Below are 16214 nucleotides of genomic sequence, written 5' to 3'. Positions count from 1 at the left end.
TTTGTTTTCCTTCTAGGGTGGTTGCAGGACGCATATCCTGCAAAACACCTCTATTTGGATTTAAATCATTTTCCAGTTGGCTAGCAGTGTCATTACCATTGTGGGCGGGCATAGGGTTCAAGCGCCGTCCCCGACCATGACGGCGCTTGTCCGAGGCTTCTTTAGTTCTGTCCTGAACCAAGTAATCACACTAAAAGGGGGGTTAGCCCTATTAGTGGTTTGTTCTTTTCGTCGCCTTTTACGACTGGCAGAACATACCGGAGGCCTATTCTTTTCCCGGGCCTCCACGGGGTTTATTATTATTATTATTATTATTATTATATTATTGTAGTTATTTGTAGTGACTGGTCTGAGATATTCCATGGCAGCATCTACTGAACCTTTCAATTCCACTGAACACTGTCTTTGTTGTCTGAAACAGCACTGCCACCCTGACCACATCCAGCCTGTCAGTCTCCAATGTTGACGGCACTGGCAAGGATGCACCCAACTCGCTCCACACTGACAGCAGCCACAGCGAGGGCTACGCCCCCGCACCGGACGAGACGGCGTCGACGGGCACGGCCGCCACTTCGACCTCCGGATCCGACGGCACCGCGAACGGCGACGGCAGCAGCACCGGTATAAACGGTGGTGGCACCACGGTGAGCGATGCTGCCAGCGGAGTGGGAGAGGAACGGCACACGGGAAACACTGACTCGGCCAGCACTGCCGAAAAGAGGCCGCCGTTCTCCTACAAGGCACTCATTGCTATGGCCATAGCACAGTCACCTCACAGGTTGGTAGAACTGCAACAAAGTGCTAAATGTCTTCACTAAAATACACTGCATCTTCCTACGTATGTGCTATCATAGTTCAGCACTACCCACGGTACCGTTCATCAGCAAAGCCTCCACTCGGCAGTGAGGCTCACGGGTCTCGCCTTACAGTTTGACAGCACATTCAAGTCTTTGTCTGCACATTGAAGTCTTTACTGCACGTTCTGTGGCCCTGAAGTGGTGGGCTGGGGGCAGTCATGTTGCACGTGCATTGCAGCTGTTACTTTTGTGACTGTCTAGTGTAACCTCCGTGACACAGTACGCATTAAAGCCTGTGCTGTGGTAAGTGAGCAGGATTCACCTTATGAGAAAGGATTTTCGTATAGATATTGACTGCGTGTACCTGAATGGTGGCGAATCAGACTTACATCCACTCTGTCGTACCAATGATACGTCAAGTAAGTTCAAAATGCAATCACACATCAGGACGGAACAAGAGCAAACCAGAAGATGTTACCAATGTGACAATAATACGGTCGCCAGCCTAATTAGGCATTAACTGAGTTTCTTCCCTGTACAAATTTTTATATATTCATGGCAAAACAAGAAGTTGTAACACTGCATAATATAGTAGAATTTTAGAGCCAGAAAATCTATTGAACTGATAGTTTCACATTCTGTACTGATATGGAAAATCATGAATACATAACACTACACTATAGTGTTTACTACAAAACTTTATACTGTCTATTAATCTGATTAAGATCGGGCATAGGTTACGCTGTATTTAAAAAAAAAAAAAAAAATGATTACTGAATTTATTATTCATTCAAGATTTCCAGTATATAAGTTACTATTCTTTTCATCTTATTTACTGCTCATTTAAATGCCTTCAAATATGTCTTGAAACATTTACCTTCATTACTATATCAATACTAAAGTTATCTTTCAACTTCGTTAGACCTTCGCTATTCATTTACTGGTTCATTAACAAAACATTTCTTTAAACACTATTCTAATATACCTAGTTCTGCAAATAATTATTATTAACACAATTTTAAATTTTCATTTCGGGACACTCGGATTGCACAACGTTTGGAAAGGCCGCTGTCTAGGTTAGTTGTGGGGATAATTAAATGATGGAAAAGTTCTGGTAAAATTTAGGTTATTATTGCACCTAACAAACACAGTTCACTCTCTGATCCATACGAATACAGTACTAAAAGTTTCAACCTGCTAGTATCGATGCGGCGGTTGGCGGGCGGCGAGATGGCGAGGCACAGAGCACACTTACAATCACAGCTATGGCTCTTGACGTACCGGCACTTTGCTTCCTCTTAGCGTCACAATACTTTTCCATTTAGTGCCTATCGAATTTTGTCACGCTGTGTGGGCGTTGGAGCGGCATACCCGACGCTCAGTGAAGTTACGTCTTCCAGGAGAGCCTCCTCGCTCCAGAAGGTGTTGCTCAGACCAGTGCCAAACTCCTTCTACTACTGCTGAGCCCGTTGTGCCGTGCAGAGCCTGTGTGCATTTTCCCGCGCTCGCCTGCCATACACCTTTTACCGCTCCCTGACAGACCGGGTATTCACCCGAGGTTTTGCATTCTACATATCCTAACACATTGCCTACATATTGACCAGATGCACAGTTACAATTTTAAACATCTTACTACAGTTTCAACATTCATTACATTTCAATTCTATTACAATATTACTTGACATTTGACATAAACATTAATATTCACATTGAAACTTATGTATAGTTTTCTTAGCATAATGGGATGAAACAAAAAGAACTGGAATCAGAACATCAATTACCCAAGTTTATCGTAAAATCAGATGAAAAGGATTACTTATATGTACAATATTACAAAGTCATAGTTGTTACACTAGGTCTTGCGTAAGTTGAGTGAGAACGTTTACTGTGCAGAGAGAGTGTTTTCAGTGGAAGATGTTTCCTGTACAGGAGGAAACTTTTGGAACCTGTGAGGCAGCAATTTAGTTTGCATTTTCCTGCTTTGAGATGACCACATCGTAACACTGTACGTGGTTTCATTCACAAATTCCCGACAACAAGTTCAGTTCGTGATGCACCACAAACTGGTGGGCCCAAAATTTTAACAGAATGGGACCTTGACGGCATTTTGGACATCGTGTTGCGGAGTCCAACAAAATCAATGAGGGGATGATTACAAGAGGCTAAAGTCTCTTGTACAACAGCACATAAGGCTGCAACCGAAGAACTGGGGATTTATCCGTGTAAAATTACTGCTGCACAACATTTACATTGCTTGGACTGTGCAAAGAAAATAGCATATTGTGAGTGGTTTTGACGATTTGTTTAACTGTATGGAGTTAGTGTTTCAGATTGAACCTTTTTCACTGATAAGGCATGGTTTTACCTATCTGACTACATTAATTCCATAAATGCAAGAATTTTGTCACAATAAAATCCATATGCCTTAAGGGAAATGCCACTCTACATTGAGAAAATCAGAGTGTGGATTACTATAATGTGAGCGTGATTTATAGGGCCGATCATTTTTGATACTAGTGTCCCTTCCATTGACTGCTGTTCCCAGGTAATTTATCCATTTATTGTCCTGCTGAATGAAAACCGAGATCAGTCATTCGTATTTCAAAAAGACAATGCTTATATGGCACACCAGTTGCTATGACTATATTATGAAAAAGAAAGTTGCCACTCACCATATAGCAGAGATGCTGAGTCACACATAGGCGCACCAAGAAGACTGTCACAAATAAAGCTTTCAGCCCTGGATTTTCCATTGTCGGATTCAATTCCTATGAAGTCCTGGGAGACAGACTAATTAGGAAATATCTCTGGCTCCCATGCTCACCAGATCTGTCTCCGCCCAACTATTTACTTTGGGGTAGACAAAAGATACGTGTATCAAAATAACGAAACACATAGCATACAGTTTCTGACAGAGAACTCCTGCAGAGGCAAAATTTTTGTGTCCTAAGTTGATCAAACAGTTGAGGAAATCAACCATTTTAAATTTTTATACCTCAGGGTAAATGGATGGCTTTTTTGGTAGTACAACATTCCAGATCTTTTGCAGAAACCGAATGCTGCTATATTTACAATAAAAATAATCTCCACTTCCCTGACACTCAAATGCTAAAGCTTCTTTACTTTGCCTCACACTATTGTCTCGTATTTTGTTATATTTTGGGGGCACCTCTGTGCATTCACCAAGAATATTCCCAACCAGAGAAGGGCAAACACACAAATTAGCAGTGGCAATTCACGAACTTTGTGTAGACCTTCATCGAGGTGTCTAAGCATTCTAACGCTGCCACCTCTGCACATTCTGTATATACTCCCATCATGGGATTTTTTTCGATAATATCAACTCGTCAAACACTGGATGGAAAAATGTGCATTTTGATGACAATCCATTAAGTTACGTATGAAAAGTTGAGCACTATTCGGCAGTAACCATTTTCAATAGGCTTCCAACAGAACAGAATACCCCCAGTGTATGAATGCAGGTCAAAAAGTACATTGCACATCTCTTTGTGTTGGTACGACTACCAACTAGCTGTCCACCAGGATGAACAGCCTCCGCTGAACTGTAGCCGAGAGCGAGGTAGACTTCCCTGTGGCGCAACATGAAGCTGAACACAAATGGCTGCTTCACTGTCTGAAACATCTGGATCCTTCCCTCCACCACCAGCTTTTCTGAACTGCGGATTTGGGAGTTGTTCTTACAATACGGTCTCCGCTCCCATAATTATCCCAGCCCCAACCTGTGGTATTGTAGTGTCCCCACACCCTCCGTCCAACAACTTCCACCCTCTCTGTCCTATCACCTCCTCCCCATTCTCATCTCCCACCCATATTTCCCCACTCCTCACTTTTTCACTCCTTTTTTTTCCCACCTCTATGCCTCACAACTTCCTGTTGGCATTCTAGTCCCTGCACACTCCACCAGACAGCACTCCTTTCTCCCCCACCTGTACACTACTGTCCCTCCCCCTTCTCCACCCCCTCCCGATTGCTGCTTTCTTTCCATGTGAGAGCTGCATTTTGGCCAGAGATGCCAGAGGTGGTGGTCATGTGTGCGTGTGGTGTGCTTGCTTGTGCGAATGGATGTATGTGGGGTTCCTCTCCTGAAGAAGGTTTTGGCCAAAAGCTAAAGTGTAACGGTCTTTTTGTTATGTCTGTCTGCAACTCATTGTGTCACCTTTAAGGTGAGTAGCAATCTATTCATTTTTTTTTTTTTACTATTTTGTCAAAACTGATATTCTGACTTTGTGGCTGTGTACAAAATACAGGTTTACTCTTACAGAGAAGATAACCCAAATCAACCACTTTTTATAATGCTATTTATCTATGTAAATAGCATCATTACAGGTTTCGAAGCAATAGGTTTGTAATCAGACGGCTTGTTCTGTTAACATACATTTTTCATTACTTTATATTAGCTTTCACTTTTGTTCCCCCAGATGATGAAATTTGGGGTGGTGGTGCTGTCGAAAATTCTGTGCCATTATGTTCCAGTGCTGACTGCCTCTGATCGTGCACCAACGAACACTGCATGAAGCACTTTCTTTATGTATATGTACGCACATAATCTAAAGCACCACTCACACACCAATAGGTTTGGTCACATATAAGTATGTATACAAAGATGGCAATATCACAACAATAATAATACCAAAGACATTCTGTTTCAGACATATTTTGATATATACATTGATGTGAGAGTAGAAATTTACAACCTACAAACATTCTATTGCTTACTGTTGATATTAAAAGAGAACTGATTAAAATTAAGGTAAATGAATAACGCAGCCAGTTTCTTATAAAGTATTACTTCAGTGATAAGGAACAGATGTACAAAAATAAATGTTACAACAGTGTACAGTGGACAAGCCCGAGCAAATTTCATTACATGGGGGAATAAAAAGTGAAATCTAATACAAAGTAATAAAAAATGTATTTTTAATGTGAACAAGCTGTCTAATGAGGAACCTGTCAGTTCAAAACTGGTAACAGTCTTATTTATATAAATAAATAACATTATAAGAAATGGGTTGTTACTGTTATCTTCTCTGCAAGAATCCACATGTAGTCTGTCTTTCCTTGTGTTTTGAAATACGATTTAAAAGTGACTTGTCAGACACCCATATCGAATGTGGCAAGAATCGCCCTTCGCCAGTAGTTCCGACTCGGTGTCTCTTTCAGATGATGCGCTCTGAGCCGTGCGCTGTTGTCTGTCTGACAGGAAGGCGAAGCTGTCCGAGATCTACGCCTACATCACGAGACGCTTCCCATACTTCGAACACAGCAAGAAGGCGTGGCAGAACTCGATCCGCCACAACCTGTCACTCCACAAGTGCTTCGTCAAAGTGCTGCAGAAGGGTAGAAAGGAGAAGGGCAGCTACTGGATGCTCGGTGAGTGGTGGGGCGGCCCGATGTGACGTCGCCTCGTTCTGTCTTCTGGAACTCGTCACTGATAAAAATATAAAATTTATTGGTCTTCCAGCTGATGGTTGAAACATCACAAGCTTTCAAATTAGTGCACATTGGCCATTGTCGAGTGGAATGGCCGCTGGTGGCGTGGTGATATACCCCTAGGTACTCTAGCTGATGGCTGGTGAATTGCTTATTGACCCTCTTCTTACATGTTTGCAGCTGAGGCAGAACTCACATTTGATACATCACCCGGCTTATGATACATTAATTTACCTTTAATGTAACTCGGTCACTGTTAATTGTCTTGTTTATGTGGAAGTCCTGCAAAGCGGTATCTCTGTGGAAGCATGTGTAGCCCTAGAAACACTTCAGTTCCTCTCCTTGGCCCCATCATTGATGGAAGGAGAAACAATATCTACTGTAATTACAAAGTGACGTCAACATTTCATCATTCTATGTCTTGTATCTGTTTCGGTGGGTATACAGCTCACCATTACTTCGTAACGGATACAATATAAATTAAATACAAAATCTGCCATGGAGGCTCAGCGAGAATTAATTAACTTTTCATTTTAGAGCTTCTTTTGTTCATTGCTGTTTACATTCTTGGTGAGGCTGTCTGCTCCTTGACAGTCAGGTCACCACTGAGCTGTGACATCAAAACACAAGAGGCTCCGCCCACAAGAGGTGAAGGTGTTTACTTGCCGTCGCACCCTGCCAATTACTCAAATCGCACAGCTCTCTGTTCAACAGTGCACAAAAGTGAAACAAAACAACAGTGTATAGTATGCGTTTGGTGACGTAATCCCTGTTTAATACTACTTTACTACTTGATCATGATCATATTTCCTTCTCATAAATGGGAAGTGGGCAGTGACATTTGTTTAAATGTAACACGACATTAGAACATCATCTGTGGTCCGTGTAGAAATATATACGGGCACACACATACTACTCATTTGATGTGCCAACTTTAGTCTTCAGGATCTTTGGTTTCTCCTGTTTGCCGGAAACTGTGAAGGACCAATCTCACATTCACTTGTAAAAGGGAATTTTCTCATATTTATTATTAAGGCCAATGTTTATGGTGTTATATGGACAATATGTTTCAGTAAGTACAAAATTGACAGTTTTTCCAGCATCAAACGGAGGAACTTCTTTGTCATCACACTATAGGAGTACCCCATTAACCCCTGTTTAGTATCGTTTGGTAGTATGCAAGTTAGTAGCTATGTTACTTTTTGTCAGTTGTTGGAATCAATTGTTACAATTCGTGTTTACATGTTTCCACATTGATAGTTGAAGCTGAGTTATAATTTATAGCATATTACTTTTACTATCTCGTAGCTGCGACGGAAATACTTTTCCCCAGTGGAAGCCTTATGTGCATATTTGTGAATGTCCAGTCTTTTTATCATATGCGAGGGCTGCCAACAGTTAGGCTTCACTATAAAAATATCAACAAGTCAATACAGCGTGCAGCAGCTTGTGACTCACAGGATACGTGGAAGAGGTCGGATAGTTATATTCTACTCTATAAATCAATATTATTATTTGAATATAATAGAGGGAAACATTCCACGTAGGAAAAATATATCTAAAACAAAGATGATGTGACTTACCAAACGAAAGCGCTGGCAGGTCGATAGACACACAAACAAACACAAACGTACACACAAAATTCAAGCTTTCGCAACAAATGGTTGCTTCATCAGGAAAGAGGGAAGGAGAGGGAAAGACGAAAGGATGTGGGTTGTAAGGGAGAGGGTAAGGAGTCATTCCAATCCCGAGAGCGGAAAGACTTACCTTAGGGGGAAAAAAGGACAGGTATACACTTGCACACACACACAAGTATACCTGTGTATACCCGTCCTTTTTTTTCCCCCTAAGGTAAGTCTTTCCACTCCCGGGATTGGAATGACTCCTTACCCTCTCCCTTAAAACCCACATTCTTTCGTCTTTCCCTCTTTCCTGATGAAGCAACCATTTGTTGCGAAAGCTTGAATTTTGTGTGTACGTTTGTGTTTGTTTGTGTGTCTATCGACCTGCCTGCGCTTTTGTTTGGTAAGTCTCATCATCTTTTTTTTTTTCAATATTATTATTGTTATTTTGCATGATAATTATAGACTGGTCAGTTTATTTATTACGACAGTGAGTATTTGAAAATTAGTTGTTTTAGTCCATAGAAAGAAGGTAAGTATACAAAGTATATTTTGAAAACCGGTATAATTTTTGTATAAATCTTGCATCTAAAGTCATTAGAAATCTTCTAAGAGCAATAATTCATAAAGAAAAACTTTCCTTACTCTATAAAAAATAAATTCAGATCTGGAAAAGATACTCAGGGTGCTCAGTAACAGCCAGGTAAGTGTTTAAAGGTGTTGCAGGGTAAGCTATTCCGAGAAATAACAGATCGGAAAAAAATTCAATACACGACACCATTTCCGAATTAATTACCATTCAACTTAGGCAACACAAATTCGAGCAGCCCCCGAGAGGCAGTGTTGCCGAATGTGTTGTCTGTTTGCTTCCCTAAAACTGCACAAGGGAGCAACACAAAAATTGGACACGGGACAGTAGTACAGAGCGAACCCGAGCTGAAGGCTGAGTACTCGTTCGCACAATCGTCTACGCTATGAGAGCCACTGCAACTAATATCGTGCGGTGGGCCACTCGAATTTTCCTGATTGGCTAACTTCAGTGCCAATTAACTGAGAAACGGCACAGTGTATTCCATTTTTCTCTTAACAATTATTTCTCAGAACACCTACCCTGCAGCACCTTTACAAACTTCTCACAATGTTTCTGACCCCTCTGTGTATCAATTATGCTGATTAAAATTAATAATACTCGAAAGATGTGATTGACTTTGTTACTTCTCTCACGGTATCAGTAATTACATGGCTATTACGTTAAGAGATTTTTGATAATAAATAAAAATGATTTGCTTTGGATCACAATAACTACCCTCGATAAACTGTGCGTCATAATCGTAACATGTAAGCTTTCACGGCCGGCGTCTTCATCAATTAAAACTTCCAGACTGAATTGCCGTGGTCCGTATATAAAACTGCTTCTCCTTCCTGATGTTTTGTTGCCTACTGTGGGCAACATCTTCTGAGGTGAGTCGGCAACTGGCTGCTAGGCGCTGGAGGTCCCACTTATACAGAGCGCTTAGATGGTGCCACCACTCCTCACGTGCTTTTGACTCTAAAACTATCTCTGGCTGGTGCCATCTCTCTCGATAATAGGTAATCGATAGTCACTTCGTTTGTACAGAGTCGACTGCCATATCTTGTCTAGTTTTAATGCTTCTTCTTTTCTATTAAAATTATTTCCGTGCTTGTAGATCTCTATAGCTTCTCTATACATGCGACTGTAATAATGTGAGGTCCTAGCTATCACGTTTCTCTCACTAAATTTTATTTCGTGCTCACCGTCTTTGAAAACGTGTTCCGCTACAGCTGATTTGTCAATCTGTCCCAATCTACAGTTCCTTTTGTGTTCCATTAGGCAGGTATTAACACTCCTTTTAGTTGTTCCAATATAAACCGTGCCACTGCTATACAGAATTTTATACACACCTGGGGTAGCTAAGGGGTGTCGTGCGTCTTTCACCGACCTTAAACTTTCACTAATTTTCTCAGTAGGTCGAAAGATTGTCTCCACTTGAAATTTGGCCAAAACTTTCCCAATACGGTCCGTAATGTTACGAATAAATGGAAGAAAAACTTTTCCAGCCGACGGTTGCTGTTGTCGTGTATTTTTGGACACTTTTCTTCTAGGATGGAGTGCTCGATCTATTTCGTTGTCAGTGTACCCATTTCTCATTAATGAAAACTACGCGTCATGTTTTATCGAGTAATCTCTGTGACACATAACATAAATGTTTCTGATTTCATTAATGATATTCTATTGACAATACTGTCCTTATATGCAGTTTGAAAAAAATCACTGAAGTGGTTCTCGTATGTCATTGCGGACACGAGAAATTGTAAAATGCGAAAATACCAGTGATTTAAATTTCTTTAGTTGCTAATAACCACAGAGTTAATGCCAGGCTTTGCTTCAGGCTAGGTCGGTCATCAGTGATTGGCGTTTTGATGAAAAACCGGCAAAAGTTGTCAACCGACATATGTGCAACACGTGAGACTTTTTTCTTCTCACGGCATTACGAGCACGGGTCTCATCCTCTTCAACAGGTTTCCTCCATTCTGCCCCGTCCGGCGCAGTTCTCTGCTATCCTCTGACTCTGAGAGATTTTGTATCTTCTTCTGCGTCATCTGTCCACCTCTTTTGTGGCCTTCCTCTCTGTCTCCTTCCAGTGGGCCTCCGTTCGGAAACATTTTTAGTTGTTACTCCAGTATCCATCCTAAGGACATGTCCACATTAGGCTGTTCTCCTACTTTTTACTGTTCTTACAGTGTCAGCTTCTCGTACGAGGTGATCCAGCTCGGTGTTCATTCTAAATCCCCAATCCTGAATTGCCCTGTACGTCTCACACAGAATGCCGTGTTCAAATATCCTCAGCCGCTTCTCGTCAGCACTCGTTGATGTTTCACATCCGTAGGCTATGACTGGGCTGATTATGACTTTATAAATTTGAAGTTTCAGTTGTGTATTAAATCCTCTACTGCAGCAATTTCTTAAATATATGTGATACGGAGTTCAGCCGTAACACATGTGACAGCTGCAGTGCACGAGTCACAGAAAGCAATTCCCACACGGTCCATAGCAGCCGTGTGGGATTTTGAAGTATGCCCTCAGACCAGCAGGAGGTACACCAAAAGCTGCAGAGTTCCCGGAACCGATCGCGGCCCTCCGGTTTGGAGTCGAGTGGAAGGCTTGAACCAGAGGCTCAGACGATTCTGCGGAGATCTGGGGTGCAAATTTCTCGACCTCCGCTATCGGGTCGAGAAATGTAGGGTCCCCCTGAATAGGTCAGGCGTGCACTACACGCAGGAAGCGGCTACAAGGGTTGCGGAGAACGTGTGGAGTGCACATGTGGGATACGGCAACGTAGGAGTGGGCAAATCGCAACAGGGAATAACAATATTAATGTGCTAATAGTAAACTGCAGGAGTGTCTATAGAAAGGTCCCAGAACTGCTCTCATTAATAAACGGTCACAATGCCCACATAGTACTAGGGACAGAAAGGTGGCTGAAACCAGATGTAAACAGTAATGAAATCCTAAACTCAGATTGGAATGTATACCGCAGAGACAGGCTGGACAGGGAAGGGGGAGGCGTGTTTATAGCGATAAGAAGTGCAATAGTATCGAAGGAAATTGACGGAGATCCGAAATGTGAAATAATTTGGGCGAAGGTCACAGTTAAAGCAAGCTCAGACATGGTAATTGGATGTCTCTATAGGCCCCCTGGCTCAGCTGCTATTGTGGCTGAGCACCTGAAGGATAATTTGGATAATATTTCTAGTAGATTTACCCACCATGTTATAGTTCTGGGTAGAGATTTTAATTTGCCGGAAATAGACTGGGAGACTCAAATGTTCATGACAGGTGGCAGGGACAAAGAATCCAGTGAAATTTTTTTAAGTGCTTTATCTGAAAACTACCTTGAGCAGTTAAACAGAGAACCAACTGGCAATAACCTATTAGACCTTCTGGTGACAAACAGACCTGAACTGTTTGAAACAGTTAACGCAGGACAGGGAATCGGCGATCATAAAGCGGTTACTGCATTGATGATTTCAGCCATAAATAGAAATATTAAAAAAGGTAGGAAGATTTTTCTGTTTAGCAAATGTGACAAAAAGCATATTACAGAGTACCTGATGGCTCAACACAAAAGTTTTGTCTCAAGTACAGATAGTGTTGAGGATCAGTGGACAAAGTTCAAAACCATCGTACAAGATGTGTTAGATGAGTATGTGCCAAGCAAGATCGTGAGAGATGGAAAAGAGCCACCGTGGTACAACAACCGAGTTAGAAAACTGCTGCGGAAGCAAAGGGAACTTCATAGCAAACATAAACATAGCCAAAGCCTTGCAGACAGACAAAAATTACGCGAAGCGAAATGTAGTGTGAGGAAGGCGATGCGAGAGGCGTTCAATGAATTCGAAAGTAAAGTTCTATGTACTGACTTGGCAGAAAATCCTAAGAAATTTTGGTCGTATGTCAAAGCGGTAGGTGGATCAAAACAAAATGTCCAGACACTCTGTGACCAAAATGGTACTGAAACAGAGGATGACAGACTAAAGGCCGAAATACTAAATGTCTTTTTCCAAAGCTGTTTCACAGAGGAAGACTGCACTGTAGTTCCTTCTCTAGATTGTCGCACAGATGACAAAATGGTAGCTATCGAAATCGACGACAGAGGGATGGAGAAACAATTAAAATCGCTCTAAAGAGGAAAGGCCGCTGGACCTGATGGGATACCAGTTCGATTTTACACAGAGTACGCGAAGGAACTTGCCCCCCTCCTTGCAGCGGTGTACCGTAGGTCTCTAGAAGAGCGTAGCATTCCAAAGGATTGGAAAAGGGCACAGGTCATCCCCGTTTTCATGAAGGGACGTCGAACAGATGCACAGAATTATAGACCTACATCTCTAATGTCGATCAGTTGTAGAATTTTGGAACACGTATTATGTTCGAGTATAATGACTTTTCTCGAGACTAGAAATCGACTCTGTAGGAATCAGCATGGGTTTCAAAAAAGACGATTGTGTGAAACCCAGCTCGTGCTATTCGTCCACGAGACTCGGAGGGCCATAGACACGGGTTCCCAGGTAGATGACGTGTTTATTGACTTCCGCAAGGCGTTCGATACAGTTCCCCACAGTCGTTTAATGAACAAAGTAAGAGCATATGGACTATCAGACCAATTGTGTGATTGGATTGAAGAGTTCCTAGATAACAGAACGCAGCATGTAATTCCCAATGGAGAGAAGTCTTCCGAAGTAAGAGTGATTTCAGGTTTGCCGAAGGGGAGTGTCGTAGGGCCGTTGCTATTCACAGTATACATAAATGACCTTGTGGATAACATCGTAAGTTCACTGAGGCTTTTTGTGGATGATGCAGTGGTATATCGAGAGGTTGTAACAATGGAAAATTGTACTGAAATGCAGGAGGATATGCAGCGAATTGATGCATGGTGCAGGGAATGGCAATTGAATCTCAATGTAGACAAGTGTAATGTGCTGCGAATACATAGAAAGAAAGATCCCTTATCATTTAGCTACAATATAGCAGGTCAGGAACTGGAAGCAGTTAATTCCATAAATATCTGGGAGTACGCATTAGGACCTCCCCCCATGAACCATGGACCTTGCCGTTGGTGGGGAGGCTTGCGTGCCTGAATGATACAGATGGCCGTACCGTAGGTGCAACCACAACGGAGGGGTATCTGTTGAGAGGCCAGACAAACGTGTGGTTCCTGAAGAGGGGCAGCAGCCTTTTCAGTAGTTGCAAGGGCAACAGTCTGGATGATTGACTGATCTGGCCTTGTAACACTAACCAAAATGGCCTTGCTGTTCTGGTACTGCGAATGGCTGAAAGCAAGGGGAAACTACAGCCGTAATTTTTCCCGAGGGCATACAGCTTTACTGTATGATTAAATGATGATGGTGTCCTCTTGGGTAACAAGTTTATATGCCAACTAGCTCTGCAGATGATGAAGAAATTGATGAAATGTATGATGAGATAAAAGAAATTATTCAGGTAGTGAAGGGAGATGAAAATTTAATAGTCATGGGTGACTGGAATTCGAGTGTAGGAAAAGGAAGAGAAGGAAACGTAGTAGGTGAATACGGATTGGGACTAAGAAATAAAAGAGGAAGCCACCTGGTAGAATTTTGCACAGAGCATAACTTAATCATAGCTAACACTAGGTTCAAGAATCATGAAAGGAGGTTGTATACGTGGAAGAATCCTGGAGATACTAAAAGGTATCAGATAGATTATATAATGGTAAGACAGAGATGTAGGAACCAGGTTTTAAATTGTAAGACATTTCCAGGTGCAGATGTGGACTCTGACCACAATCTATTGGTTATGAACTGTAGATTAAAACTGAAGAAACTGCAAAAAGGTGGGAATTTAAGGAGATGGGACCTGGATAAACTGAAAGAACCAGACGCTGTACAGAGTTTCACGGAGAGCATAAGGGAACAATTGATTGGAATGGGGGGAAGAAATACAGTAGAAGAAGAATGGGTAGCTTTGAGAGATGAAATAGTGACGGCAGCAGAGGATCAAATAGGTAAAAAGACGAGGGCTAGTAGAAAGCCTTGGGTAACAGAAGAAATATTGAGTTTAATTGATGAAAGAAGAAAATATAAAAATGCAGTAAATGAAGCAGGCAAAAAGGAATACAAACGTTTCAAAAATGATATCGAGAGGAAGTGCAAAATGGCTAAGCAGGGATGGCTAGAGGACAAATGTAAGGATGTAGAGGCTTATCTCACTAGGGGTGAGATAGATACGTCCTAAAGGACAATTAGAGAGACCTTCAGAGAAAAGAGAACCACTTGTATGAATATCAAGAGCTCCGATGGAAACCCAGTTCTAAGCAAAGAAGGGAAAGCAGAAAGGTGGAAGGAGTATATAGAGGGTCAATACAAGGACGATGTACTCGAGGACAATATTATGGAAATGGAAGAGGATGTAGATGAAGATGAAATCGGAGATACGAGACTGCGTGAAGAGTTTGACAGAGCACGGAAAGACCTGAGTTGAAACAGGGCCCCTGAGTAGACAACATTCCATTAGAACTACTGACAGCCTTGGGAGAGCCAGTCCTGACAAAACTCTACCGTCTGGTGAGCAAGATGTATGAGACAGGCGGAATACCCTCATACTTCAAGAAGAATATAATAATTCCAATTCCAAACAAAGCAGGGGTTGACAGATGTGAAAATTACCGATCTATCAGTTTAATAAGCCACAGCTGCAAAATACTGACGCGAATTCTTTACAGACGAATGGAAAAACTGGCAGAAGCCGACCTCTGGGAAGATCAATTTGGATTCCGTAGAAATGTTGGAACACATGAGCCGATACTGACCCTACGACTTACCTTAGAAGCTAGATTAAGAAAAGGCAAACCTACGTTTCTAGCATTTGTAGACTTAGAGAAAGCTTTTGACAATGTTGACTGGAATACTATCTTTCAAAATCTGAAGGTGGCAGGGGTAAAATACAGGGAGCGAAAGGCTATTTACAATTTGTAAAGAAAGCAGATGGCAGTTATAAGAACAGAGGGGCATGAAAAAGAAGCAGTGGTTGGGAAGGGAGTGAGACAGGGTTGTAGCCTCTCCCCAATGTTATTCAATCTGTATATTGAGCAAGCAATAAAGGAAACAAAAGAAAAGTTCGGAGTAGGTATTAAAATCCATGGAGAAGAAATAAAAACTTTGAGGTTTGCTGATGACATTGTAAATCTGTCAGAGGCAGCAAGGGACTTGGAAGAGCAGTTGAACGGAAAGATAATGTCTTGAAAGGAGGGTATAAAATGAACATCAACAAAAGCAAAATGAGGATAATGGAATGTAGTCGAATTAAGTCGGGTGATGCTGAGGGAGTTAGATTAGGAAATGAGACACTTAAAGTAGTAAAGGAGTTTTGCTATTTGGGGAGCAAAATAACTGATGATGGTCGAAGTAGAGAGGATATAAAATGTAGACTGGCAATGGCAAGGAAAGCGTTTCTGAAGAAGAAAAATTTGTTAACATCGAGTACAGATGTTAATGGTAGGAAGTCATTTCTTAAAGTATTTGTATGGAGTACCGCGATGTATGGAAGTGAAACATGGACGATAACCAGTTTGGACAAGAAGAGAATAGAAGCTTTCGAAATGTGGTGCTACAGAAGAATGCTGAAAATTAGATGGGTAGATCACATAACTAATGATGCGGTATTGAATAGAATTGGGGAGAAGAGGAGTTTGTGGCACAACTTGACAAGAAGAAGGGACCAGTTGGTAGGACATGTTCTGAGACGTCGAGGGATCACCAATTTAGTATTGGAGGGCAGCATAGAGGGTAA

The 16214-nt window shown here is 41.8% G+C and overlaps 1 protein-coding gene across 1 annotated transcript in view; it reads left to right on the top strand.

Moving 5' to 3' along the window:
* LOC126212779 (uncharacterized) overlaps positions 1 to 16214 on the top strand; it is a 65682-nt gene that overhangs the window by 34912 nt on the left and 14556 nt on the right. Inside the window, exons 5-6 of the mRNA XM_049940183.1 lie at positions 422 to 778; positions 6019 to 6188. Coding sequence (XP_049796140.1) covers positions 422 to 778; positions 6019 to 6188 — 527 coding nt within the window. The remainder of the gene's footprint in view (positions 1 to 421; positions 779 to 6018; positions 6189 to 16214) is intronic.

This window comes from Schistocerca nitens, chromosome 11 (assembly GCF_023898315.1).
Source record: "Schistocerca nitens isolate TAMUIC-IGC-003100 chromosome 11, iqSchNite1.1, whole genome shotgun sequence".
Lineage (NCBI taxonomy): Eukaryota > Metazoa > Arthropoda > Insecta > Orthoptera > Acrididae > Schistocerca > Schistocerca nitens.
The sequence above is the reverse complement of the archived record's forward strand: the minus strand, read 5'-3'. Positions and strand labels throughout refer to the sequence as shown.